The sequence below is a fragment of the Colletotrichum fioriniae genome (genome assembly GCF_027942845.1).
Source record: "Colletotrichum fioriniae strain IMI 355084 chromosome Unknown scaffold_11, whole genome shotgun sequence".
Classification (NCBI taxonomy): Eukaryota; Fungi; Ascomycota; class Sordariomycetes; order Glomerellales; family Glomerellaceae; genus Colletotrichum; species Colletotrichum fioriniae.
In genome coordinates, this window is record NW_027076847.1 from 337,482 (window position 1) to 364,107 (window position 26,626).

Genomic DNA, 26,626 nt, shown 5'->3' on the forward strand with positions numbered 1-26,626 from the left:
TGTGAGTTGAAGACTTGGCAGACGATCAGGAACCGAAGTGTCGTCAGTTGTGAAAAGAAAAGAAGATTATCCTTGGCAGAATGTGTAGCTGGTCAGATAAGTGATTTTGCGTATCAATTTGCGAGGTGCGACAAGTCATATCAAAGACATAGCCCTATGTTCCTGGTCAATCTAAGACAGGGTGTACTAATCAAACCTTGTGCCATCTCAGTGAGCAATTTCCGGCTAAACTTTGGACGTAGTCTATATTTTGAATTTGAACCTACATGGGTGCCACGAGATTTCGGATGAGCAGCACCACGGAGGTATCTGTCAGCGAGCAGGCCGGGCTCAATTCTAGGCCGCTGTCACTTTATTGGCCTGGTAAATGGAAATATCGCTGGTTGAAACCGCAAGTGGTTGTCCACAAAGTCTCGGTTTCGAGCTCCTCAATCTTTCTGTCAAATTCTACAAATCACGCACAGCTTGTATCCCGAATGGATGAATAAGTATCTTCCAACAGCAATGCTGTCGTGGACATCGCAGAAGCCAAGCCGGAACCCCGTCTGGATCGACAGATTGAAAAGGCCGGCCCGGCTCGGCGATCTCGGCCCCCCACTCTTTCCCGCGTGGTCGAAGCAGCCCCGGCCCTCCTCTAGCATTTGATATCGAGGACAACGTCTTCGTTTCTTCTCAATAAGCCTTGATCTATACTTGGAGGCGTACAAGCCATACGTCACTGGCTTAGCACCTCTTGATTCGCGTACAGAGACATAATAAGACGCTCTTGAGGCTTTCAAGTTTAGGCAGTTCAATATTTTTTGGATTACATTCGTCGAATGATTTGGTGCCGGGTATCATACACATGCCGCGTCTCACTCCTCCTGCTGCTCCTCCGCCTGAACTCTCTCCCTCACCGGGGCGGCCGCTGGTCTCGGCTGAAGCCCCTTTTGCTGATCCAACTTCCTCCTCTCCCAAGGCTTCAACCTGGTCTCCTCGGCCGGCCCGTCCACCTCCTTGGCCCACTTGACCCAGTCGGACCGCCTCGTCTTCCACATGTCACCCTTCCATGTGCGCCAGACGCTGCGGCCCATCCACGAATCACGTAGGGCCCTCTCGTGCTCCGCCAGCGCGCCGATGATGGTCTGCTTGACGTGGAACGGAATCGACCGGTCCGTGCCGCGGGAGGGCACCTCGATGATGGCGAGGACGACGTTGTGGCCAAACTGCGACTGGGCGAGCTCTGCCGCGTGCGGGGCGAGCGCACCGACGAGCGCCTTATGGAAGAATTCATTTTGAGGGGCAGCCGGGGTGGCGAGAGCTGTCGTCAGGACGGTCATGGATGCCATTGACGTGGTTGAGAGCTTGACGAGGAGGTCTGGGGGAGTGGCGAGGAGTGATTTCTGGGCGACCTTGACGGGGTTGCCGGAGGTCTTGAGCATGGCTGTTACGAGTTGACAGCCGTGGTTGGCGACGGCGGTTTTGTTCTGCGGGCCATCCTGCTGGAACTTCTTGTCCTCGGCGGCGGGCTCTTCCTCGACGAGGTGGCACAACTTCGGCACCACGTCCCTGGGGTTGGAGCCGAGCGCGTCAGTGAGAGCTCTTGTGAGCGCGCTCTTCTCCTCGTACGCGCCACGGGCCTCACAGCGCTCAAAGAGGGTCTTGAGCACGTTGTACCGAGCCTTGGTCACCAAGAGGGGCACGGCGGGGATGATCTTCTTGACGGCCTCGACAAGATCGTCCTTGCTGGCACGGTTCAGAACGCGGAGGGCGGGATACGAGGCAATGTCGTTGCGGACGTAAGTTGCGATACGCTCGCCGAAAAAGTTGCGAGAGAGCGCCTTGAAGATCTTGCCGGGGCAGTTTGTGAGGAGCGTCTCGAGGAGACGAGATCCGATCTGGTCGTACACCATGCTGTTGACAAAGTCTGCCGCCTGTGATGACTCGTCGCTCAGGGATTGAGGTGCGTCGGGCAACAGCCTGTACAGCAGGGTATCCTTTGTTGATGCTGCGGATTCCTTATCGTTCTTGTGGTTGAGAGAGATGTCGAGCTCAAGCAGAAGCTGGAGGAGAGGGTTACCCGTAGGGTGCTTGGCGAGCACGCGCAGTGCGGTAAAGTCCATGCCGGAAACGGCGTCCTGGATGATCTTCTTGGTAGCCATGGTGAAGGATTCGGGAACGGCCCTCAGCTGGTGGGTGAGTTCGTCCGCGGTTGCTGTGGCTCCCTGGACGGAAATGTACTCCTTCTTTTTGCTCTTCAGCATCGACTTGGTAGCTGCGTCGTCCAGTGGTCTTCCAGATAGAACAACCAGGAGCACGCGCAGGGTATGAGATCCGAACCGGTCCGTCAGGAGGAAGCCCATGTGCTCCTCAAACTCGTCGAGCGTCATGAGGAAAAGGTCTTCCATGGTGTTTTCTGGCTTCGGCTCGCCATCCTCCTCGGTATCCATCTCGTCGTTCGCCTTGGGTTCGGACATGATACCTCCCAGCTCTTGTGTCACAACAGGTGCCGACTCGAGGAACAGCTTCTCACAGCAGTGGCTGGCAAATCGATGCTGGACCAGAGACAGGAAATGACTGGCAAAGGCGTTGAAAATCTGCTTCTTCTGTCTCGTGTTGGAAAGAATGATAAGGCGCTCCATGAGTCGTGAAAGCGATTGACTGCTGGCCAACTTCAATTCCTTGCCCCGCGCCTCCTTGTACACGTTTTGCAGGAAGACGTCGCGCTCCTCGGACGAGGGAAACTGGTTCAATTCGAGCAGCTCGTCGGCGCGGCGGAAGTATTCCTGCTCCTCGTCTGCGAGCATTCCGAAGAATTCTACTTCCGGGCCATTGCCATGGAATGACTGCTCCTGCTCATTCGCCGCATCGTCGAAGGCGGGCTGTTGTTCGCCATCCTGCTCGTCATCCTGGACCCGCCTGCGCTTCGACGATCGTTCCTCTTTGTTCGCCTCGTAATTCTCTTCGTTTACCTCCCTCCTCTTCTTCTTTCGCTCATCGCGAATCGCTTGACGTTTCGTTCTCGGCTTCGGCATTGTGACTGGGCGCTGGAGGTTGCAAGGTGAAAGGTATTATGCTGGGGAATTGGACGGGTTCGTCGTGCTGAACACTGGAGAGACGAGTATGAAAAAAAACTTTTGGGGTTCTTTATCTTATCTCTTATCTTATCGATACCAACCCCGCCACTCTTCCATACCTGAAGGTATCCCTGTCACCCCTGCTTCCAGGAACAGTCTCGTCCATCTCCCATCTGCTATCGCTTCAGTTCTTCTCATCTCTTAGCCCAATTTCATACTTGGAAGAAGCTTCCTAACTCTTCACACTGATGAAATCTCTTGCCATTTGATTGTCCCGTCAACCAAGCTTGTTTTGACCATAGACAGTGCCATCAATGCTCCAACCAGCGGAACATCGCGTCTCGCCTGTAAATTCTTCGTGGGCATTGGTTTAGTCAAGTCTATCTTCTGGCGCATCGTTTTCGATGTCTCTGTGTCTAATATTTACCATGCTCCCATAGGATACTCTAGTCCTTACGCCGCAATCTCCTTGCCGACTTCTTCTAGCGCCTTGACCAAGCCTTCGACGGTTCCCTGGAGGGTCTGGCAGTTGACGACAACCCGGAAGAAGCTACCTCGTTCCCCAGGAGCATAGTCAATCATAAACCCGCGCTGTATCAGCTTGTGTACCATTTCGCTGGTCCGTCTCGTGTTCGCCTCGGGTTCCTCTGCTAGCTGGCCGTTTGGCGCATAGTAGAAGCAGACCTGCAAGCAAGGCGGCGGGTTCGACGAGACCAGGACAAAGTTGTCGCTCTTCTGCACTAGCGTTGCGAGGTGCTCCGCCAGGGAAAAGGCATGGTCGATCTGCCGCTCGAAACCGCCGGCACCGTAGTAGATCCAGGCCAACGCCAGCTTCAGACTGTCGCCCCTGCGACCGCACTGGAGGGTAAGGTCCGCCAGATCCCACACGTCCTCGGTCTCGTCCACGCTGTGGAATAAGTACCCCGCAGGCAACGTGTTGGCCTTGTGGAATACCTTCTCGTCCGGCGTGAGCAGGAACGAGCACGTTACGGGTACGTTCATCATCTTGTGCGGGTTGACCGTCAACGAGTCGGCCAGATGGGAGCCCTTGAGCTTGGCCTTTTGCTTCTCTGAGAAGATGGCGGACCCTCCCCAGCTGGCGTCGATGTGGAACCACATACCAAACTCCTTACAGATGCTCGAAATCTCCTCAAAGGGGTCGTAGGAGCCCATGACCGTCGTTCCGGCTGTCGAGTTGACGTACAAGGGCGTCTTGCCCTCCGCCTTGGCGAGGAGGACGAGCTCGCGGAGGGCTTCGGGGATCATGCGTCCGGCGGCGTCGATGGGTACGGCCCACACGCTCGAGGCGCCGAGACCGCAGGCCAGGGCGCTCTTTTCGACAGAGTAGTGACCGTGGGCGCTGGTGAAGATGACGAAATCGTGCGAGCCGTTGCCGGATGCCTTTGTCTCTGGGTAGAGGGCGCTCCGCGCCACGACGAGGGAGGTCAGGTTGGAGGAGCTACCGCCCTGGCAGGTGACGCCGCCGGCGCGGGGACCGGTGAAGCCGAAGAGGTTTGCAAACTTTCGTGCCGTGATCTTTTCGATTATGCTCAGTGCGGGTGAGACTTGGTAGACGTGAAGCTTGGTTCGCTTAGCAAAGACACCTCGCCGCAAGGGGAGGGGGCGGAGGGTGAACTTACATTTGTGTTTAGGACAGATAGAACGAGATCGGAAACGACGCCCACCTGTGATAAGTCAGAGCCTCACCCAGCGCACCTCGCATGTACCAAAAGGGTTGCGAACATACCGGAGTATTGCTTGCATACAACTTATCCATGAAGCCTTGATCCCAAGTGTTGACGCTGTACCTCAAGATCTTTTGCACGACATCGAGCAAGCCTTCCTTACCGAGCCCATCGCCCTCGGGGAGAGACAGCTTCAACTTTTCAACCAACGCCTCAGGCTTCTGCGTGTCGACCAAGACATTGCTCGGGACGCCTTCAATATCGACGGATGTGTAGCCGTTGGCCTTTTGGCCAGCCGCCTCATCGGCTGCTCTGATGTACGGGACGATCAGACCCTTGATGGCATCAAGCAGCTATTGAACAAGGGGTGCAGGTTAGTCCGGGATATTCGGGAGAATCCACGACTGCTTACGATGCTGAGATACATACATCCTCTACTTCCTCGGCTCTTTTGAGCGTCTGCGGGACTGCGTGGTGCCCATTTGTGCCGTTTGTGCCGTTCATCGTTGTTGTGTTGAGAGATTAGAACTTCTCCTTCATTGGAGGCCAGAAAAAGTTTCGAAAATTCTTTCAAAAATGTAAGAAGCTCAGACAACGAAAGTTTCGTCAAAATTACCGCTCAAACTGTACAGGACGGAATGAACAGCTGATTTGAATTTCGATACTCAAGGAGTTGAGTGTTTTCTTGATGATCCACTCTATGATCTCCAATGTCGTCTCCAACCGGAATGAGTAATGCTTTTTGGAGAAATTCTTCAACAGCCGGCGTTTGTTCCCCGATGACGGCACATCGGAGCAAAGTGGCGCGAGCCCACCTTTACCCACCCGGCTGGGAAACTAGCCGCACTCGCCGAGTGCCTGTGCCGTGTACGGCACGACAAGGATCTGGTATTTGGAGCTTGACAGGTCGGGTGACGGGGTTAACAGCGTCTCCACGATCACGTTTCCAAGTCTCACATACACAACCAGCCCATTTCGAAGAAATGTCTGTATTCGGATTAACCCCTAACATATTCAAAGTCCTCAATGTTCCACTCAAAAGTCAGATGCAGCATCTACATTCTGCTCCACACGCATACCGCTGGGCAGATTGTCCTTGACTGCGTCCTTGATCACATCGCCGCCAGTCCTCATAGCCTGAATGATGCCAGCGGCAGGCATGGGAACGCCGACCTTGTGTAGAATGTCTGTTTGCTCCGCAATGGCGTCGATGCGGCTCTGAAGGCCGTCGGAGATTTCCTGTTGCTTCTATTATGAGGAAGATGTCAATGTTAGCGGTATTCGTTGATACAAAAAGTCTCTTGGTCTGAAAAGGCGGCTCACCTGGGCAACAAGCTCATTTATAGCCTTATTCGCAGCATCTGTAAAGTTATTGAGCTGGTCGCGCTTAGGAGCGATCTCCTCAGCAGTCTTTGTGACCTTGCTTAGTTCCGTGAGAAGGTCAAGGCCCGGGTTGACGTATTTGGCGTGCACATTGGTATACATCTGGCAGATCATCTGCAGAAGATCAAAGTACGCCTTGATCTGCAGGGTCGAGATATAGATGGTCTCGATATCGAGATCATTGAGCTTCAGTATACCCCTCTGAGACGCCTCCTGGCCGATGGCTGTGACATCAGTGTCAAAGTTCTTCACCTTGGTCTCAATGATGACCTTGACCATGGTAGAAAGAGCATTGAAGAAGGTAGTTAGCTTGCTGATCTGCACCTTGAGCTCAACCAGAATGGCAATGCATTCGATCAAGATCTCTTTGACGCGTTCAAGGGCTGCGCCGGCAATCTCGATGCCCTTGAGTTTGGTCTGAATGCCAGTCAACCTCTTCTGAACCTCTGCGGCAGCTGCGACTGCATTCGTGTAGTTGGCCTGGGCGGTCTCTAGGGCCTTTTGATTGAGGGCAAGCTTCTCGGTGGCGGTGTTCAGGGCGGCCGTGACGGCACTATTGTCCTTCTTGTCCACAGAGATGTTATTCAACTTCGGCGCGTTCGAGGAGGAGCCAGGGAACGACTTTGCTGTAGCCTCGAGTTTGGTAACAGTGAGCTTCGCCTGGGTAATGGCATCTTGCCACTTCTTTATAGAGGCTGGGTCCGTCTTTGCGGAGCTAAGCTTTTGCTGATTGGCGACCTCCTTCTTGATATCCTCAACGATAGCAATACTGGAGTCAAAGGCAGCGGCAAGCTCCGTGCTAGGTGTACCAGTACCCAGCTTTGCAGACCTCTGTTGCATCTGGAGGTTGCTGAGCAGCCAAGTAAGGCCCTCGGTCCCGGCTCCGATCTTAGACGCTTGGTCCTTGAACTTTGACCAGTCGGGGGTATTGCCCTCACCGGCAGTAAGATAGGTCAAGAGCGTAGTCATGAAGGGAGCAAGAAGAGGGGCGGCGACATATGCAGGATCAGTTTCGGGAGTTGCGTCGTTGAACTGAAGAGTTGCGCCGCCAGGCTGAGCGCCTTGCTGGCCTCCGAGAAGAGCTTGAGCAATGGGCGGTGCACCCGGAGTGTTGAGCGCACCCTGGCGACCAGCTTGAGCGAGCCCGCTTACAACTCCATTGACTGCAGACATGGGATTCGCGGCATTGACAATGGCAGGCAGTGCCTGAGCGATGAGCGAGGGTCCCGCCGAAGTTATAGCAGTCAAGGCACCCATAGCGCAGGTCTCCCAAGCTGTGAATGGATTCTGTTAGCATTGTATGGCATTGTAATGGATAAAAATAAGTCAAGTTACCAGATGGCACAGCGTCGTTGGCGGCCTGAAATGCCTTCTCCTGCTTTGCAAGCGACTTCTTCATGTCTTCAGAGGCCTGGTCGGCCTTCTCGAGTTCTTTGTTTGTGTAGCTTGCCTCGATCTCAGCCTGTAGCTTAGCAGATAGATTGTCCTGAGATTCCTGCTCAGTGGTACCATGTTTCTGAACAGAAGCCTAGTGGAACTCAGAAACAGCTAGAAGCCAGGTATCAAAGGCCTTTTCGGTGTCCTGGGCGTAGTTGAGGCAATTGCTGGACATCCTTCGCAACTTTATAAGCTCGTTCGTCAAGTTGCGCTGAGTGTCTGGGAGGCCCTGGATGGCCTTAACAGTACGGGTGACGGTCTCTATGAGCTCAGAAGACGTGCCGGCAATGGCTGACATGTTACTTCCCGCAATGCGAAATGCCTTGTCACCTTCCCCGGCAACAAATACCAGACAGGCTCTGAGGGTTGGTTTGGCGGCAACACTAGACATGATTAGGTCGCTGTTGTCTCGGGATGTCTGGAGAACTAAGGAAGGGGAACAAACCGCAAATACTTGAATCCTCCAGCTGGGACAGCGTCGCCCAAGCTGATGGCTGCGGCTTCGGGTGAAGCCGCGGCAACATGGCAAGCACCAACCAACGTAATGGCAGTCGGAGCTGCGGAAAGAAGCTCATTCCAGTTGTACTGGAAAAGAAGAGACTCCTTGACCTCTTGAACAAACTGGGCCCCCGCCTTGCCTCCATGAGTCTTCTTCAAGACGGCCTGCTGAGCAGCTTCAACCTTAGCAAGACTATCAGCAGACATAATGGTAGTTAAGGGGTGGAGAAATCAGATCTCTCGAAGGGGGGGATTATAATCTATGTCAAGTACTTAAGATTGGTAGTAATGGGTAGTGATGGTTGTTTAGAAGCCTACTAGGAGTGCATTCGATGGGCAAGGCTGTCTTCTTTATACTTGACAACGAGCCAGTCTGGCATTTCCTGCTTCGAAGCTTCAATCGTACAGGTCTACCATGCTCAATCAAACTTCTGACGCAAGCAGACCACTGGGACACTACGGTGAGTCTACATCTTCGCAACTTGCGGTTCAGATTTCGACTGCTTCCTGTATCTTGGACTCTCTCTGTGTAAGCGCCACGCTTTACAAGTTCAACATCCCCCGTCGATTGTCACTCTGGGTGCGGAAGTATGGGCTCTGTTTTTCCATCTTCAGCCAGCCACTGCTCCGTAATTGTGCATGTACTGCTCATTGAGTCTCTTTCCGCGCCACTATCACTATCTCTTGACCCTGAATGATTCTTCAGCCAGCCAGAGAAAATCACTTGAAGTGGTTTTGCCGAAAGATTCTCTGAAAACAGTTCTCGACTACGAGTTTGTCACAGAGACTTTCAGCTGACTAGCGTAGTTGAGACAGACAACAACCATCTTTCTACGGCTTCCTACGGCCGAGACCGGTGACAGAAGAGCTCTGTGAGGGTTAGCGGCGGCGACTTCTGACGTCTTTCGTGGTCTGGATTCTAAATCCCCAGCGTTGCAATGTGATAGTGGCTTGACAGACCGAAGCTGCAGGAAGGATTCCCCAACATGCCGCTAACTTGCCAAAAAGGGATCATCATCTAGAACAAATATTCGGAGAATGAACCATCCCAATGATTTGGTGTTTGTTCTGGAAGCACTTTGCTTGAAACAGGGCACAATCCCTAGACTCTTTATAAAGGATCATCACTCAGTCAAACAGCCAACTTCTGTCAACCTGCATTCTGGATATTGAATGCTTTTATTCTTCGGAGTTCTCTTTCTCTTCCGTCATGATGTACAACGCATATCTTGAATCGTTCCACAATCTCCAGGCCAAGTCGAACGCGTTCCGGCAACGTCTTGATGGCCAGCGTGCTGGAGACGGTACCCTTTTTAGTGAAGCAGCCGCTTTACTAGACAAGGCCAATGACGCCGCCTTTGAGGGACTTGAGACCTTAGTCGTCCAGCTCTTGCAGATAGCGGATGGCGACTCGCCTGTCGGTAAAGACGCTGTCCCACAGCTCTCCATTGCTATCGAGCTCTTCCACAAGCTGGCTAAGTCCTGTGAAGGTTCCGTTGACCGTATCGGTCAGGAGTTCATAGGTACGACTCAGTACGGCGGTGAAAACAAGCAGCTACAGGATGACATCCAGGTCCTCCTCAACAACATCAGCGGGGAGGTTCTTGGCGCGCAGGACGTGCTTCGAAGGGCTGAATACTCTTCAAGGAGCTGCTCTGAGCGTTTGGCGACTGCTGAAAGCGATTTGAGGGATGCGAAAGATAAGAAAGATGTGAGCGAGCTTGATATATCATAACATTGCTTGAGTTGTCTGCTAAAACTTCATCCGTCATTTGTAGGGCTGGTACGACGTGTCCTCCTTCTTTGGAGGAGGCGGAGACATCGACGACCAAGTTCGAGTAAACGAGCGAAACGTCAATAACTGCCAACAAGATTGGGATAATGCCAAAAGGACTGAGAACGACTGCAGGAATAACCATTCCAATCTGCAGAGCTTGATCCCAAAGGTACAGGAGCTTACAAGACTCTTGGATGATCTCTTCTGGCAGATGAATGCTGAGTACGAGAAGATTGTCAAGGACAGAAAGATTATCGAACGGACTTGGGTAGCTACTAGGACGCTTGACTATCACGTCAGCACCAATGATGTCGACACCTCCCGCGATGACATTCTACGCCATGTGGTTCAGTTGATCCACATGAGAGTGGAACAAGTAGATGAGGATCCTGATGTACAGCGATTCAAAGAGAATATTGAGAGACGGATGCGCGAGGCGCTGGGTGAGGCTCAGGTGGAAGAGCTCCACCACGAGAGGAAATTCCTCCCCATGGAAGATGTCGACTTTTAGTCTACTTATGCTAGTTTCAATTCTACATTTGTGCATTAATAGATTTCCACAGCTGAGACGAAAGAAGAATTGGCTGCCAATACGACAAGACGGGGGCTCCAGATGCGTAGGGGTAAGGCAGCTGATGCCACAAGTCAAAGTGCAGAACCAGGACAGTATCTAGGCGCGGCTCTGGCCGTCGGCGCTCGGGACGATTCACGAAGGCATCCACTCACGGAAAAGTGGTGGCAGATTGGATGAGCTGAGACTACAAATTATCTGCTGGTGGCTGTCTGAGCTATGAACAAAACCCTCTGTTTACTATTTCAACTTTTACCCAGACGGACTGTCGCTCGCTAAGCCCTGGTGGCTGGCTGTGGTAAGACATATATAGGCTGTCTCGGCACATGATAAACTTCCGAAGTCTGCAATGATGGGATCATCATCGGCAGTTCGATACTCTTCACCTCAAGAATAGTGATTCCTTCCGAAAACGATCGATTTATTCGGCCTATCGCGTGGTATCAGACCCCTGCCCTCTCGATCAGACCAAAATCGCAGCCTATTGAACTCGCTGTGAAGAGACTAGCCAGTGCTGTCCAATCGATGCTTTCGAGTTGACGCTAGTCTACCTTACTTGCCCCAACACTTGGCAGGTAGATCGGCTTCGTCTCACATACGAAGAAGATGAATTCAGCAGCCTGTACGCTACATCGTAGCTTCTGCTGATCATCAGAAAGCGTTATCGTCAGGCCCGCAGTAACAGGCAGTAACAAATGATTCCTTGGCTAATATAAGCAGGGGCTATAGATAATCGCCATGAGGCCTGATGGGTATCCCATCGGTGACTGGTAGACGTCAGCACATGAACCTCTATTTATTTTCCAACTCCGAAATGGTACTCAATTTTTGATGTCTGGGAATAAGGGCTATAAGGTTCGACGATCATATAATGCGCTTTTACCCCTCATAGAAATACGTACCCTTGTACTAACGTCAACCCGCGATCGATATGATATATCGCGTGGTAGAGATGCGAGTTTGTGTCAAGACATGTTCGCAGTTAGAAAGGGAACTAGGTCGACTGGCGGGGAGGAGCCGGGTATGCGGAAGTGGCATCGCTTCCTGAGCTAGTATCGTGCGTGTCAACGGTCAGCCAGCCACAGGACGGTGAATGCTGGCGCGTCAAGGTGCCGAGGCGCTGCTTGAAGCGGGGGTTGATATCCCGAAACAGTACGGATAAGGGTTGATCAATAATTTCAAGTCAATCAGCTGTACACAGCATAGATCTCCAGACTATTTCGGAGATAATTGCCCGTCAACATCATAAGAATGGAGGCGCAGGCCTTCGGGAGACATGATTTAAGACAGGCTGGCCCAGACTCAGCAAACCCCACCCCTAGCCAGCCACATGTGCTTTGTTCATTGATATACTAGTTGGAGAGGTCGAGTTCCTACACGATGATGTATTCATCGGCTGGGTAGAGTGTGAGCTGTCAGGTGGTAGAAGTAGGAAAAGGCGTGGTTCTCGGGGCTTGCAAATCACGCACAGAAAGTGAAACAGGATATTAATACACTCTGCTCAACCAAGTAATTGACCGCCGGCAAGCGGCACGCCACATATGGTTCGCACCGGGTAGATTAGCTTCAACTGATCGTTATCACTATCACATTCATGAGCTCCGGTCTGGGTTACGGTCGATTTCAGCAGCACAGATTCACCGAAACCAGCAGTCAGGTGTACGAGGGTCTAGTGTGGCTGGCTAATTGGGAGGCGAAACCTAGGAACAGCTGATTGCCTTCATGAATCAGCGACTGTGTGTCTTCTTGTTCGGAATAGTGCTGTGTATAACCGTAGCTGGAGCAGTCACATCATCAACCATCACACGCTCAATCTTGGGCCAACTCGCTTAGCCGTGGCCCAGAGGTGTTACCAGTTGAGATACGTCGTATCTTTCAGCTCCAGAAGTCCCGGACTCCTTTTCCCGTCAAGAAATCGCAGAGACGGCACGAGGCGAAGAAATGACGTTTGCATACAAGACGTCACCAAATGATACAAGAGTTGCAATGTACATAGTCTGGACTGGAAAATCTATTGACTAGTAATACATTTACAAACCCAGATACGAAAGCCAGCACTATAAGTGAAGTTGCTTACCCTTTCCTGTTATACAATCACAAAGTGCCCTACCACCTTTCATTCTCCTCTCTCAGATTTCACATTCAGTACGCAGATAAAACCTTTGGTCCAAATAGTCTGTTTAGCTGACAGCTTACAATAGATCCAATTCTCTCCAGCTGAGGCCGCTTCAAACCCTTGTGCCTTCCGCCCCTTTCGACTAACTTCACCTAAAACGATCTCGTAAGTCTCTTACTGCATTGATATTCTGATGTCTTGATCCAAAGGGACCTGACCGATTATAGGCAAGATGCAGTCAAAGAATGACAATGCAAGCTCCGATATTGCAACTAAATATAAGAGCCTAGCCCGTGGCCCTACCGTCCTCGAGCTCATTACCAAATTCGAGCAAGAGGAATTCATCAAAAGGAATCTGAAGTCCGAGTCTCTGTCAAACAATCTGAGCAAGCCTTTGCTTGATGATCACTTTGCAGAGGGAGCAGCTGAAGGAGTCTGCTCGGCTGCGGTGATGCATTGGCTTGCCACCGGCACCGTCCCGGCTCCCACCGAGAACATGGCTACGAAGCTATCTCGAGTCCAAGGCTCCTTTGACCTCGATAATGAGCCTCAATACTTGACTTGGCACAGTAACCTATCAGCATTCTTTGAGAATCTCAAGAAAGCTAAAGACAGTGAGAACTTGAATCTCAACGACAACCAAATCTTCATCAACTATTTGCTTGACAACTCGGGTAAGATCAACACAGGGTTCAAGCTTTTCCTCATCCTTTCTTTCCAGAATGGCACTAAACAATGTGCCCACGCGGTTGGCTGGAATCTGGGGACCAAAAGCTTCTTCGATCCCAATTACGGCGTTTGGAAGGTCAAAACTCCTGATCCCAAGAATAGCATTTGGAAGATCATACCTTCTGGCAATGACTCCGATCCGGCCACAGTCATCGCCTCTTCGATTATTGGCTTGGATGAGATTCGCAAGAAATACGGAGACCCAGTCTCTGTCCAGGCTATCACTTTCTAATGTGTGTTTGGGAAAGGTTGTATTATCCTATCGAGTGCGGAATTGCGCCAGTACCACTTAGGGCAGTAACAAATCACGTATTATTCCACGACTTTCCTTAATAATCCCGTAGTAATTCGAATACTGCACAAAATTGAAGAATCTGAAGAGGGATTAGCGTTAGAGAAAAACGCAAATGTATTTACTAACGCCATTCCGCACTCGATGGGATAGAATATCAATCCCTAAAGTAGCTATTCATCCATTGCGACTTCTGACATAAAATAAGCCATGATCCCAGTGTAGAGTTATGTTCCAGCCAGTGAATTCATGCTCATTTTCATCATCTTATTTCTTTTGGTTCGAACAAAAGATCATGCTACCGGCGGTGACAATCACTGATAATCTCTATCACTGATAGGCAAGGCGTTGACTTCAAGGAAGCTAAATATATGGAAAACTCAGAAATAATTGGCGTGTAGGAACCAAAACAATTTTATAGGATGAGTCGAAAACAATACTCCCACAACCCCTCGGGTGGTGAGCCGCAGTGGGCTGCGGTACATGCAATACCCTTGTAGCCTAACAGTACCTAGATCAGCATCTACTTTCGACTAATCCAGTTCATCAGATTCATTCCATGTGGCTCAATTGACGTCCTAGGCTTTGCAGATAGAGACGTTGCCCCTCTACTCACATTTGAGTTCGTCAAGGAGGGGGCAATCAATCAACAGATTCAACCTGGCCAACATGCTTTATGTCAACTCCCGAGTGCCGCTTGCAAGCAGAGGACCCCCGATCGCATGGGAAGCGGCACAGTAAGATCTTTCCCATCGACCCAGATTCGTCTCACTGGACCGCCGTGCCAAGCATGTGGTTCAGCGGTGTATCACCCGGAATGTCTGACCGGGTACCGAGAGCCGATATTTCTTCTGACCTGCTCCGGATCCCGATCATGCATGGCGGCCTATATCTATCTGACTTTGTGTTGTCTTTTTTCTCCCGCGATCCCCCTTGTAAACATGCCATTAAGCGACAATTCTTTCCCTGGTGTAGTTTCCATCGACTGGTCTGTTATAGTACCATTATATGGAGCCGAATTAGGGATACAATTGAGCACATAGAATTGCTTGTCGGAAACTTGCTGGCCTTCAATTTACGGTATCTATACTAGAAGCGCATGATATGAATCATGCGAAGTCAAGTCGAGCTACTGACTCCCATAGAATGGGAGCCATTTTCGCTCGGACTTCACGAACCCGATGGATCGGTTTCTGCTTCATGACAAAGCCTCCGGCGATACAACTCGGGCATTCATCGGCATCAAGCTTTCTCAGAGAGTCCCGAGGGGGCGGAGCATGAAGATGCAGAATCAACAGACGACATTTGTTTGAGATGCCACGGGGAAAGTTTCACAGAATCCAAAGCTGGAAGCCCCGAATCCCTGTCACCCCACGAGCTTTCCAAGGAGAAGGGGCACAAGTGTGACCAATGCGGGTGAGGTGGCATTTGACAAGACGTTGAAACGGATGTTCACCATCGTCATTGGGGGGCAGGTATCCGTACACCTGATTCTGCCATGATGTTTCCTTTGCACTGCAGGATAAGGTACTTGGGGAGAGAATATGCAGCTAATTAATCATACCCACTGGGCTGACCTGCATCGGATTGCGCCGCCGCCAGCCGCCCAGGAACGAATATGCATGCAGTCCACCTGATTGACGCCCGAGATCGTAAGGCGTTCTTCTTTTACAATGTGCATGATGCACCTTCGACGCAGAGGGGGGGGGGGGGATGCATAGAACAAACATTGTTCGATCGAAGGGGTTGCCTGCCCGAAAACAGGAGTTGGAGTCATCGCGTGGCACGACAAAGCGAACAAAGAGGAATGATCCCAGAGACACACACGTGGTATGAGATTCAGGAACGCTCCAAACCCAAAACCCCGGATGAGAAAACGGTCTCAGAGGGGAGGGGGGAAGAAGTGCTTGCTTGCTGCTTCTGGTACATACCTACTTAGTGTACAGATATGTGTACAAAGTACTCCGTACCGACCGGACCATAGAACCGGGAATCAGGGCCGAATGGGGGCGCGACGGGGAGAGCGTCATCGTTTGGTGTTGAAGTTGAACCCGCCAGACCGGATGCACTTGGTTCCATTTGCTAGGCTTGCTTCGTCTGCGTAGCGTGTAGCGTCGCTGGGAGTCTCCATGTCTGTGGAGCCTTTGGGCTCTCACTCTGGGCTCTGAAAACCGTTGCATAGTGAGAATGTGTGAGTCTCACTCGTTCTCCTCACAGTGAGACACCATGCACCAGGAAAAACGTTGTCGTAGGGCATCAATTGCAAGTCACCATCCCAAGACGGGGTTGCGAATTTCAAGCGGAACTAGACGAAATAGGAAGAAGGCGAGGAAAATCTTTTTGCAGCTTTGCGCCGTTGCGGGCGTTATGAGTCCTTGTTCCTGGGACTTTTTTCCTGGTTCCTGGGGTTGGCGTTTGGTCGCTTAGAGGACGATCGACTGCCGCCAAACAGGGGCAGCCAACCACCGTTTACGGGTTACCAGCATCGCTTCTCGAAGGCAAACACCATCTATCGTTCTTTGGGTCGATTGATTGCGGCCCAGCCTACCGGCTGGGTGGTGGTTAGAGGCGGGAGTTAGGCCGAAAAGAAATAGGTGGCTGCAACTATCAGTATCTTTCAAGTTGCACTTACGGATAGACGAGCCAGGCAAATGCAACACAATAAACGCCCTCCGCTCAGCCACAGAAATATGGTAAAAAAATAAAAAATAGAGGAGGTCGGGTCCCATGATGTGTATGAAGATATTGGAAAAGAGTCGACAGACATCTCGGACAGCCCGATATGCAAGGGTAAAATTCTTCACAAGCAGATTGCACAAGTCTCCACGTTCATTTATCACAGCGAGAAAGAAGAGGAGATTCGGAGAATAAGAAGAAAAGAAGGAGTGGAAGATTATTAGATTCGAGATTCGAATGTGGACCACTAACCGCGGCTCTCAATTCTCCTTGAAAAACAAGCGCCATGTTGCAATTATTCTGTATCGGTACGGAGTACGGGTCCGTAACATGGCATGTCCAATAAATAAACATGCAATATCATTTCGCTGTTTTAGTGTTGAGTTGTCCGCAATCTCATTTCAGCCCACCTACGCGGTATTGCTGTTAAGGCCCCCCTGGCCTCCCCCGGCCTTTGCACTGACAGAGATCCCGGACGATGGACGGAGCACCAAGCGGGCCAGCAGCATCTTTGACATTTGCAGTAGCAGGCCAGCAGGGCAGCAGCAGTGGCACCCTGCAGATATTGTAGTTTTTTTTTTCTTCTTCTTTCTGCGCGGCACGGGCATCTCCAGAAACAGACGACATTTCCATTCTTGTTTATTGAGAAAGGGTCAAGGAGCGGGAGAAAAAAGGGACAGCAATTTTTCCTTGATAATGACGAAACAATCAGAGACGCATCAGGAAGGGGCGGAAAAGGGGGGAAGAAGCACAGAAGGAAGGAAGGAGACAGGTTTGTCTGCACCTTCTTCCCCGAAACCGAGTAGCAGATACGTATACACAATACACAGTACATAATACCTGAGAAGTTGGGAATACTTGATACTTCATGCTGCCCGTTTGCTCCCCTCCATTTTGTTCCATCGTCACATCGTCACATCTTGGATCAGGGTGATCAGGGTCCCCTCCCCTCCTCCAAACGCTCTCTTCGTCACCAAGGCCAAACACACAAATCTCAAATCAAAGCCATCGATAACCCCCCTCTTCATCCCTCAGTGACGACATCCCATCCTCGTTCGACGCCCCGACCACCAAAACCAACGCTACCCGTGACCCGTCAACTTAGCTACGCATAGCCTGAGCAACACGCACCAGTGACCACTCATCGGAACTGGAGGCACAAGAGAAACACCATCGCTGCAGGGAGCTCCCCTCCTGAAGCTTGCGCCCACCCCTCCTACGATCCCACAATCACCGAGACAGAGCCGCGCAGTCGCATCCCGTCTTGCAGCCAAACAGCGCCCGGGACTGACTCTTTATTTGAATACCAGTACCTCACCGGGTCAGAGCTGGAGATTCCCCATCAGAGCTCCCCATCGAGCAGGCCTCATCCCTCTTGCTTCTTCCACCTCACCCTCGGACGGGGCGACGCTCGAGCACTCCGGTGACCAGTCTTTTTGTCTTCCACGACCACCACAGACATCCCCATACGAGCACGACAAGGCAAAACAAATACATAATAACAGGGCGGAACGAGGAAGAATAGAGTCGGGCGCCCGGGTTTTTGGCTTGCTCGTTGCTTTTGTCTTTAATCCGCACCCATCTTCGAGCTTTGGGTTCCGATTGTACTCAATTCGTATTCCACCGACATCCTTGTGTATCTACCTTTGCCGGTTATCTTCCCTGTCTCGTACCTAGGTTCTTGCCTTTCAAGATTCGGCCCCCAAAGACCGAGTGCATCCGTCAATCCTTCCCTTCCATCGATTCATTGCAACGCAACGCAACACAATACAACGCAACACAACTCAAGGTCCGAGGAAGAGCGTACCGCAGCACCGCCGCCAAGGGTCGGGATCAAAAGCAAGCGCATCCCCTCGCTCGCCCTGTCATCTCTCCAGCCATTCATCCATACCGAATACAATCCACCCACCACTATCCCGCATTATCGCTGCGATATTCGGTCCATCCCAGAGACACACCACCCAACCACCGGCAGGCCAACCAACAGCCTCGTCACACTTTCGGACTACACACCAAAATCCCATCCCGCAGCTTACCATCAATTTTCACCTATCAACTGCATCTGCGGCTGCGCCCAATTGACCAACGACGTCTTCTGCTCCCCTCATCGCTCAAGCTTCCACTCGCGACAAAAGAAACATATTGTCTCACCTTTGACGGCGAAGAATACGAACGGGTTCTATTCACGTCCAGTCAACCCAGCCCGACCGATTCACTTCTCGCCCATTGCAACCTTAACGGTCTACGCTCACTCTCTGTCTTGCGCGCGCGCGCCACACGATACGGACTAACCCCAACGACACCTCCATCATCCCGTCCACATCCCTCTCAGTGGGCACATAGAAAAGGCGACGAACGACACCTGCCACCCACACCAAAAGCAACAAGATCAACCAAAATAACAACCACGAGGCGAAGAGAGGCAACGCAAACCACACAGACGCACACCTTTCTTGAATACCTGTGTCTTCCACTCTCCTTCTCGTCTTCGCTTCCCCCACCCTGCCCAGAAAAACCCACGGTCCCAAACGAACGAACCCTGTTTGGGGGCCGCTCCCGTGAACGATTACGCCACAGCCTTTTGCCTCTTACTCGATCCTAACTAAAAGAAGAAAAACGGTCGAACCGCGCGCGCGGTCTGAGAGCCGAAACGAAGCTAAGAAATACAAGAGCTGCTGCACTGCCGTCCGACTACCTTGCTCCCACGAGCCTACGAATATCTTGCCTGCCCTACCGCCGCCACTAATAGAGAGTCGGACCTCTTCTTATCTTACCTCACCCACCACCACTTATTGTACTAGCGATCCTTTCCCCCAAAACTTCTCGACTGAATCTCCCGAAGCACACTTTCCCTCCGGAAAGATTACCACGAGACCGTACTCGACCTTTTTTCGACAGCTCAATTCAACGGGCAACACTGCGACCAGTGCATTTGCGACGCCAAGTCTACCGTCATTGAGCGTCTCCCACTCGCGACTTCCAACGGCGCACGCGACGTGTGACGACACAACCCCGCAATCCAAGGCGGCCGACACTAGACCACTACAACCACCAATTCCTTAATCTGCGTTTGGTCTCTCGGAACGAAAGCCAACTTACACAATGTCAATTTCACAACAAGCCCCGACGCCAATCTCGATTACCATCTGCGGCGATGGCGGCTGCGGAAAATCCTCTATAACTCTCCGTCTGGTGCGATCGCAATGGACCTCCGAATACGACCCCACTATCGAGGACTCCTACTCCATCACCCGCAAGATCGATGGACAAAACTACCACCTGTCGCTTACGGATACGGCAGGGCAAGAGGAGTACCGCGGCATGTGGGCATCATCAAACCTCGGCGCAGATGCTTTCTTGCTCGTGTACGACATCACCTCCCGCGACTCCATCGACGCTCTCCAGTACTTTAACGACCTCATCGACATGGAGGCAGAGACGCGCCTCGACAATGCCGAGCGCGCAAAACGTGCCGGCCTCTCACCGTCCTCCTACCGCGATACCGTATCTGCCACGCCGGGCGCTAAGACCGTCCCTCCCGTGAAGATTGTCGCCGGCAACAAGTGCGACCTGCAAGAGTCCCGCGCCGTCCCTGCGGCCATGGGCCTAGACTGGGCGCGCCGCCGTGGGTGCGGCTTCATGGAGACGAGCGCACGGCTCGAGGTCAATATTGAGGAGACGTTTGCGCTCATTGTTCGTCGAGTTGTGGAGGCTAGGCGCATGGCGGAGCTGGGCGTCAACGAAAACATGGAAATGGATCGGAGAGGCATGACCAAGCCGCTGAGTCCCCTTCCGGCGGGCAGTGAGCAGAATGAGAAGCGCGGCCCCGGTGTGCGGGGTCCGAATATCGAAGGCAAGGTTGGCAAGGCATCGATATGGAGGAAGCTCCGGTGCTGGTGAGGCTTTTAGCTTGATGGCCCCATCAGCGAGAGATGGCTTCAGATTGCCGATGTTGCGTATAGGGCATTCGCGGCGGGATTGTTGCTCAGCAGTGAGGCCGTCAAATGAGACCATGAACGGCTTCGCCTGCCGACATGTGGACTGAGAAGCGGGGCCCGACGAGGAGGTCCAAGTCTATCTCTAGATAGACCCGGAAACCAGTGCGACAAGCCAAGAGCCGCCGCGCTGGGAAAGGGTCTGTACAAAACGCCATGGCGATGAACTGCGCCATTATGCATGGGAGGAGACGCAGCTTCGGAAGTCGGTGCATTGTCTTTTTTCGCATTTTAGGGCTCCAGAAAGATTGGGGACTTACACGCAAGTGTAGCATTATCAAATGAGGGCGTTTAGGAGTCGAGAGCGCAAGTCCCTCGTCGCCTGTTGTACGGGTCGCGAAGGGTGAGGGATTGTTTCCAAGGGGGGGTTGGGCAAAACACCACCGATATGGCTCAGACTGTATCTCAACTTTTGCGTTTTCTTGTGTTTTTGCTTTCGTTTAGATACCAATGATGCGTGTGGATTATCAAGCATATTTAAGGTGAAGCAGACTGATCAATCTTTTTTGCAGTGTGAGATTTTGTGAGATGAATGTAAATCTATTCTGAAAAACTAGAGTCATTTCTTCTCTTTTCCATTCAATTTTAGAGCACATATACCACTGCCGCGACAAAAACTTCATTCTCAAACTCGAAAGCTGCCCTGATATCTTCTGCTCTTGTCCCAAGTATACCACAACGCCGTAACATCAAACAAACTCTTTCCGAAAACGTCACTGTCTGCGAACCTGTCCAAACATCTCATGTAGTCGTTTCTTCCATCTATTCTCCCATCTAACACAAAAAAAGTCTAGGTGGTGATCTTGGCGACCTTTTGCCACAGGCCGTTGTGGGACCAGGTCCAGTTCTTGAGGAAAGGCGGGTCCATGCCCGTCTCGAACGCCTCGATGCGGGCGGCGATCTGCTGGTTGCGCAGCGTCTCGCGGGCGGCGGCGCCGCGGTTGTGGAGCTGGGGCATGCGGTCGATGGCGTCCATGGCGAGGCTGAAGCGGTCCGTCTGGTTGCGGATGGCGAGCTCGAGGGGCGTGTCGATGTTGCCCTTTTCCTTGTAGCCGCGGACGTGGAGGTTCATATTACCGGGCCGCTTGTAGGTGAGGCGGTGGACGAGCCAGGGGTAGGAGTGGAAGTTGAAGATGACGGGTTTGTCGTCTGTGAAGAGGGAGACCCACTCTGCGTTTGTGAGGCCGTGGGGGTGGTCCTCGTGGGAGATGAGCTTGAAGAGGTCGACGCAGTTGACGCAGCGGATCTTGAGCTCCGGGAAGTGTTGGAGGAGGAGGTCGATGGCGGCGAGGGACTCGTGGGTGGAGATGTCGCCGCACGAGGCCATGACGAGGTCGGGCTCCTCGCCCTGGTCGGTGCTGAACTGGGGCCAGATGCCGATGCCCTTTGTGCAGTGCTCGACGGCCTTTTCCATGGTGAGGTACTGCAGGTGCTCCTGCTTGTCGGCGACGATGACGTTGACGTAGTTTGACGAGGCGAGGCAGTGGTCCATTGTGGAGAGAAGGCAGTTGCCGTCGGGCGGGAGGTAGATGCGGACGACCTCGGGGCTCTTGTTGGCAACGACGTCGAGGAAGCCCGGGTCCTGGTGCGTGAAGCCGTTGTGGTCCTGGCGCCAGACGACGGCGGTGAGGAGGATGTTGAGGGAGGCGATCTTGTTGCGCCACTCAACCTCGAGGGCCTTTTCGATCCACTTGCAGTGCTGGTTGACCATGGAATCGATGACGTGAACTGCACTTTTTGTTAGCATGATGTATGTTCATGAGGCAATGTGGTGAAACTTACTGAATGGCTCGTAGCTGTTGAGAAGACCGTGACGTCCGGTCAGGATATAACCCTCGAGCCAACCCTCACAGGTGTGCTCGGAAAGCATCTCCATGACACGTCCCTCGGGGGCCAGGTTGCCGCCGTTGGCATCCTCTTCAAAGTATTCACCCATCCAGACCTTCTTGCCGGCCTCGTAGACGGCGCCGAGCTTGTTGGACTCGGTTTCGTCGGGTCCGAAGAGACGGAAGCTCTGCATGTTCTGGGCCATGACGTCCCGAAGATAGGTGGCCATGTTGTTCATGCTGGCAGCCATGGTGCCGCCGGACTTGTCAACCTTGATAGCGTACTCCTTGAAGTCAGGAAGCTTGAGAGGCTTTCTGAGAACACCGCCGTTGGCCACCGGGTTGGCGCTCATGCGGCGGTTGCCGGTAGGGCAAAGGGACTTGAGCTCGTCCGAGATACGGCCGTCCTTGAAGAGACGCTCCGGCTCGTAGCTGCGCATCCACTGCTCGAGGAGCTTCATGTGCTCGGGATTGGTAGCGGCGTCGGGGATGGGGACTTGGTGGGCTCTCCAGTAGCCCTCCAAGTAGTTGTCGTCAATCTTGCGGGGGCCAGTCCAACCCTTGGGGCTACGAAGGACGATCAAGGGCCAGATGGGGCGGAAGGCCTTGCCGGAGTCACGAGCCTGCTTCTGGAACTTGCGGATCTCGAGGACGCAGTGCTCCAGAGTAGCGGCCATGGCCTGATGCATGGTATCGACATCGTCGCCCTCGACAAAGTACGGCTGCCAGCCGTATCCGAGGAAGAGGTTCTCAAGCTCCTTGTGGGAGATTCTGGCCAAGATTGTGGGGTTGTTGATCTTGTAACCGTTCAGGTGCAGGACGGGCAGAACGGCGCCATCCACAATGGGGTTGAGAAACTTGGTGCTGTGCCATGCAGTCGCCAGTGGACCAGTCTCAGCCTCACCATCACCGACCATGGTCAGGGCAATGAGATCGGGGTGGTCGTAGACAGCACCGAATGCGTGGGAGACGGAGTAGCCAAGCTCTCCACCCTCGTGAATGGAGCCCGGGGTCTCCGGGGTAGCGTGGGACCCGATACCACCGGGGAAGGAGAAGGACTTGAAGAACTTTTGCATGCCCTCAACGTCTTCGGACTTCTCTGGGTAGACCTCGGAGTAGACACCCTCGAGGTAGGACTGGGAGAGCACGGCGGGGGCACCGTGGCCCGGGCCGGAGATGAAGATGGAGTCGAGGTCGTACTTCTTGATGAGACGGTTGAAGTGCATCCAGGTGAAGATTTGACCCGGAGCTGATCCGAAGTGACCGAGTAACCTCAGCTTCATGTGCTCCTTCTTGAGGGGCTCCCGGAGGAGGGGGTTTTCCTTGAGGAAGATCATTCCCAAGGACAGGTACAAGCTGGCCTTGAAGAAGTCATTGTACTTTACAATGTCCTCTTTGGAGAGGGGCTCGCCCTTGACTGTTGACCGGGCTGGTCCATAGGGGCTGATGGACTCGACCTCCTTGTCGGCCATTTTGATGGTGACACGGGGTAGGTGTGTAAGTGATGATGGTGTTTCTTGTAAAAGTGTTCAGGCCAAGATGCCTTGAAAGGGGTGATTTAGAAAAGGAGAGGCAAGAGTTGACTGAAGTCCGAGAGGGCTTGGTCTTTATACCTACTAGTCAGGCCGGAAGAGGCCAGAGGAGAGACACAGAGAGAGGAACATGCATTGCGGTCATTTCGCCCAGAGGTCGGGCGGCAGGCGGATAGCTCTGCCCAGGCTAGAGGTTGATGCTCACGTCTATGGTGCTGATTCCCGGTTGTAGGCCGGCGGGCATCAACTGAGTAGCGTAAACACAGGTCCAGGAGCTATCAGCCGATGTTGACGGCTCCTAACCTGGGTAGGAGGCGAAGGTTGCGGACGTTGAGAGAACAAGGGCATACTGGCAGGGGTGGGGTATACGAAGATACGGAACAGAACCTTGTGGCATGCACACGTTCCTTGATGGCGCTCTTGGTGAAGCATCTTTTTGGGAATTTTAGCTTGGAGAGTTGGAGAAGTGGTAACCCTAGGTGCGGGACTCTCACACATTCCACGCTGAAAGGCTCCAATGGGCTGGCAACGTGGGGGGAAGAGGAGAAGAGACGGAGATGTTGGATGTCATGGCATCCTGGCAACGTGGACTTCTGGTGTGGGTTGTCTCTAGTGGCATATGGCGAAGTTTCCTTCTGGGCGGTCCGGAAGCTACCTATGACAGGGTGACGGGACGAAAACTGAGACGGCGGCTGCAGATGAGCTGAGGAATTGCGGGTTTTCCTTGCATGTTCTTTTGGCGACGAGAGGTTGATCTGTGGGTGGTGCTGGTGATTGTGCGTGGGGAGAAGAGGTGGTCTGATTTTCTGAACGCAACTCAACTGCGGTTATGGCACCAGGCGAGATGTAGCCGACGTCACCCTACGCCCCACGTCGGTATCGGCTGTGATCCTGTCCGCGTCATAGTGCTTGATTTGCCTTGTCAGTCCGTTTTCAGGAGATTGGAGAAGGATGTCTTGGATCCAATGGCTTTTTGGGTCAGGAACGCTTGCACCTTGGCGGTTGAGGTCTCAGTAAGCGGAGGAAGTACGGAGAAAAATTGCTGCCCAGATTGTTCAAGGTCGGGGCAGCAGCGGGCCGAGCAGAATCGCCGCTTCAGGACATGGTACGGTACCTTCAAGGTACGTATTCGGCACCGTCGGCAGCTGCCGTTTGCCGGCCCGGCCTACGTATCTACGGTGTCCATGGTGAGTCAAGGTGAAGACGGTGACTAGGAAGGTGAGGTAGGTGCTGATGCACACATCTTCATTACGATTTGCAACGTAACGCCTGCAACTACATTCGCATTATCGGCAGCTCTGCCCAGTCCGCGCTGCCGGGCCAATCTCTGTTACACCAACACATTTCTGACTCAATCCAACCCATCCATGCCCGCATCAAAAAGCCTCAATCACCTTTTGGCTAGGTGGTCTCACTACCCGATCTTCGGGAATGAGATAGTCAACTCCCAGGACAACGACTAATCGCCAGATACGATTTTCTTCTTGGCGTGGCGTTAACCGAGATGGCACACCCAAAATGTCTCCCTACCATCACGGGACAGTGGCATCCTTCTATCGAGAAAACAGCACAATCCGTCCTACCTCGCCTCCAGAGAAAGCCAATAGAGCCTCCATCCCGGGCTAGGCATGCTCTACGGCACCACCGTTTCGGACCGTTTTCTCGTACCAAAGCCCTATCGCAACCAGCGCCGGTGTCCCCGTGCAACCGGCAGAGTACGACTGGCCTTTTCTCTCGATGCGCTTGTCTGGCCGACCAGGCCACCGATGGCCCGATGGATAGCAGCACCAACGGCGTTGATGATGGCAATCCTGTCCCGGAGGAGCAACACGAACATCGAAACAAGGACGTCGTCCGTTAGGCGGCAAGGGGTATCGTTGACAGGCCCGGCAAGCCTGGCAGTGAACCCGGACGCCTTCTTCCCTAGGCCAATCTAGCTAGGCATGCAGCAAATATCCCGCCATTGCAGAGAGGTGTCTTGGTACTTGGCCTTCTTCTGCAGGCGACTGGGCAGGCTGTGCCGAATTGCATCGGACTCCCTTAGTCGTGCAAGCCTGGCATAAGGCACGAATTAGACTGCGGACAACAACTGACGGTGCGGAACCCGGCCGGCTCCTCGCCCAGATCCAGAAGCAGCTGATTCATGGCGAGTCTGGCTTGTGGCATATGCACGCAGATCATGGCACCGCTCATCCACGACTTTCCTGACGTGCCATAATAAGCCTGGCACCCTGGTGCACTAGGGGGCCTGACACACCCCGCCAAGTGTCAATCCTGCAGACATCACCCCACCACCTCTCATGGCGGGAACTAGGACCCCAGCCCTGAGAAGACGAGAACAAAGTGGACGGGAGCTGGAGCTGGAGCTGGAGCTGGAGCTCGGTGCTTGGTGTGCTTGGTGCCACTTCCGCAGAAACAACGCGTCGGCTTGAATCGCCTTTGATATCATCTTTCTGGGAAATACTCGCTCGGATTGTTTTTCCCCTCAGCATCAGCGTTTCTTCTGCCCGTCGCAAGCATCCTGCCTTCAGAGGCCATGCCATCGGCCAGATGTCGACTGATCTTCCGTATCTTGTGTCTTGAGAGGCTCAGTGTAACTGCAGCGGCAACCGGCAAGTCAACTAACTGGTGAGACCTCGCCGATGGAGGGGTAACCTCTTGGCGAAACACTGCTAGATGAGGGGAAAGCCCAAACTGCGCGTTGGGAGGAATGTTCACGGAATGCCGTTGGGTTCCAAGTCATCCGGTGTTCCGCATGAAGTCAAGACTTGTGTCAACTAACAACGCCGGCTATCCACTTGAGACGACGATCCGCAACAACATACACTTATCATTATGATAGGATACTCAAACCCGCGGGCGATGAATAGGCTCGTCTTTCAGCGGATGCAGCTTTCCTCGCTGTACAACGTATTCACATTGCTTTGTGTGACAGCCCTCGGCATAGTCAAAGGCCGATTGGACCAGACAAGGGGCCAAAACGTGACAATGCACGCACCATGGTCTCGAGGCTCTGCAAATTGAGCAATTTGGGGATCTGGCAGATGTTCAAA

General features: G+C 52.9%; 7 protein-coding genes across 7 annotated transcripts; 3 read left to right on the forward strand and 4 right to left on the reverse strand.

The window, feature by feature from the left end:
- Window positions 1-854: 854 nt before the first annotated feature.
- Window positions 855-3,014, reverse strand: NOP9 (Nucleolar protein 9; the record flags this gene model as incomplete). The annotated part of the gene is made up of 1 exon (XM_053188658.1): window positions 855-3,014. The coding sequence occupies one exon, from the start codon at window positions 3,012-3,014 to the stop codon at window positions 855-857; it is 2,160 nt and encodes a 719-aa protein (XP_053053424.1).
- Window positions 3,015-3,509: 495 nt separating this feature from the next.
- GAD2 (Glutamate decarboxylase 2) lies at window positions 3,510-5,245 on the reverse strand (the record flags this gene model as incomplete). Its single annotated transcript, XM_053188659.1, has 4 exons — window positions 3,510-4,637; window positions 4,697-4,741; window positions 4,804-5,094; window positions 5,171-5,245. 4 exons carry the CDS (start codon window positions 5,243-5,245, stop codon window positions 3,510-3,512), a joined length of 1,539 nt encoding a protein of 512 aa, XP_053053425.1.
- A 531-nt stretch (window positions 5,246-5,776) lies between these two features.
- On the reverse strand, window positions 5,777-8,266 carry N0V96_008728 (uncharacterized protein; the record flags this gene model as incomplete). The annotated part of the gene is given in 5 exon segments (XM_065758435.1): window positions 5,777-5,989; window positions 6,065-7,398; window positions 7,460-7,652; window positions 7,671-7,944; window positions 8,007-8,266. 5 exon segments carry the CDS (start codon window positions 8,264-8,266, stop codon window positions 5,777-5,779), a joined length of 2,274 nt encoding a protein of 757 aa, XP_065612828.1.
- Window positions 8,267-9,272: 1,006 nt separating this feature from the next.
- N0V96_008729 (uncharacterized protein) lies at window positions 9,273-10,347 on the forward strand (the record flags this gene model as incomplete). The annotated part of the gene is made up of 2 exons (XM_053188661.1): window positions 9,273-9,770; window positions 9,838-10,347. 2 exons carry the CDS (start codon window positions 9,273-9,275, stop codon window positions 10,345-10,347), a joined length of 1,008 nt encoding a protein of 335 aa, XP_053053427.1.
- A 2,408-nt stretch (window positions 10,348-12,755) lies between these two features.
- Window positions 12,756-13,484, forward strand: N0V96_008730 (uncharacterized protein; the record flags this gene model as incomplete). The annotated part of the gene is made up of 1 exon (XM_053188662.2): window positions 12,756-13,484. The coding sequence occupies one exon, from the start codon at window positions 12,756-12,758 to the stop codon at window positions 13,482-13,484; it is 729 nt and encodes a 242-aa protein (XP_053053428.1).
- A 5,838-nt stretch (window positions 13,485-19,322) lies between these two features.
- Window positions 19,323-20,120, forward strand: N0V96_008731 (uncharacterized protein; the record flags this gene model as incomplete). The annotated part of the gene is made up of 1 exon (XM_053188663.2): window positions 19,323-20,120. The coding sequence occupies one exon, from the start codon at window positions 19,323-19,325 to the stop codon at window positions 20,118-20,120; it is 798 nt and encodes a 265-aa protein (XP_053053429.1).
- Window positions 20,121-21,005: 885 nt separating this feature from the next.
- N0V96_008732 (uncharacterized protein) lies at window positions 21,006-23,513 on the reverse strand (the record flags this gene model as incomplete). The annotated part of the gene is made up of 2 exons (XM_053188664.2): window positions 21,006-21,943; window positions 21,998-23,513. 2 exons carry the CDS (start codon window positions 23,511-23,513, stop codon window positions 21,006-21,008), a joined length of 2,454 nt encoding a protein of 817 aa, XP_053053430.1.
- Window positions 23,514-26,626: the final 3,113 nt, after the last annotated feature.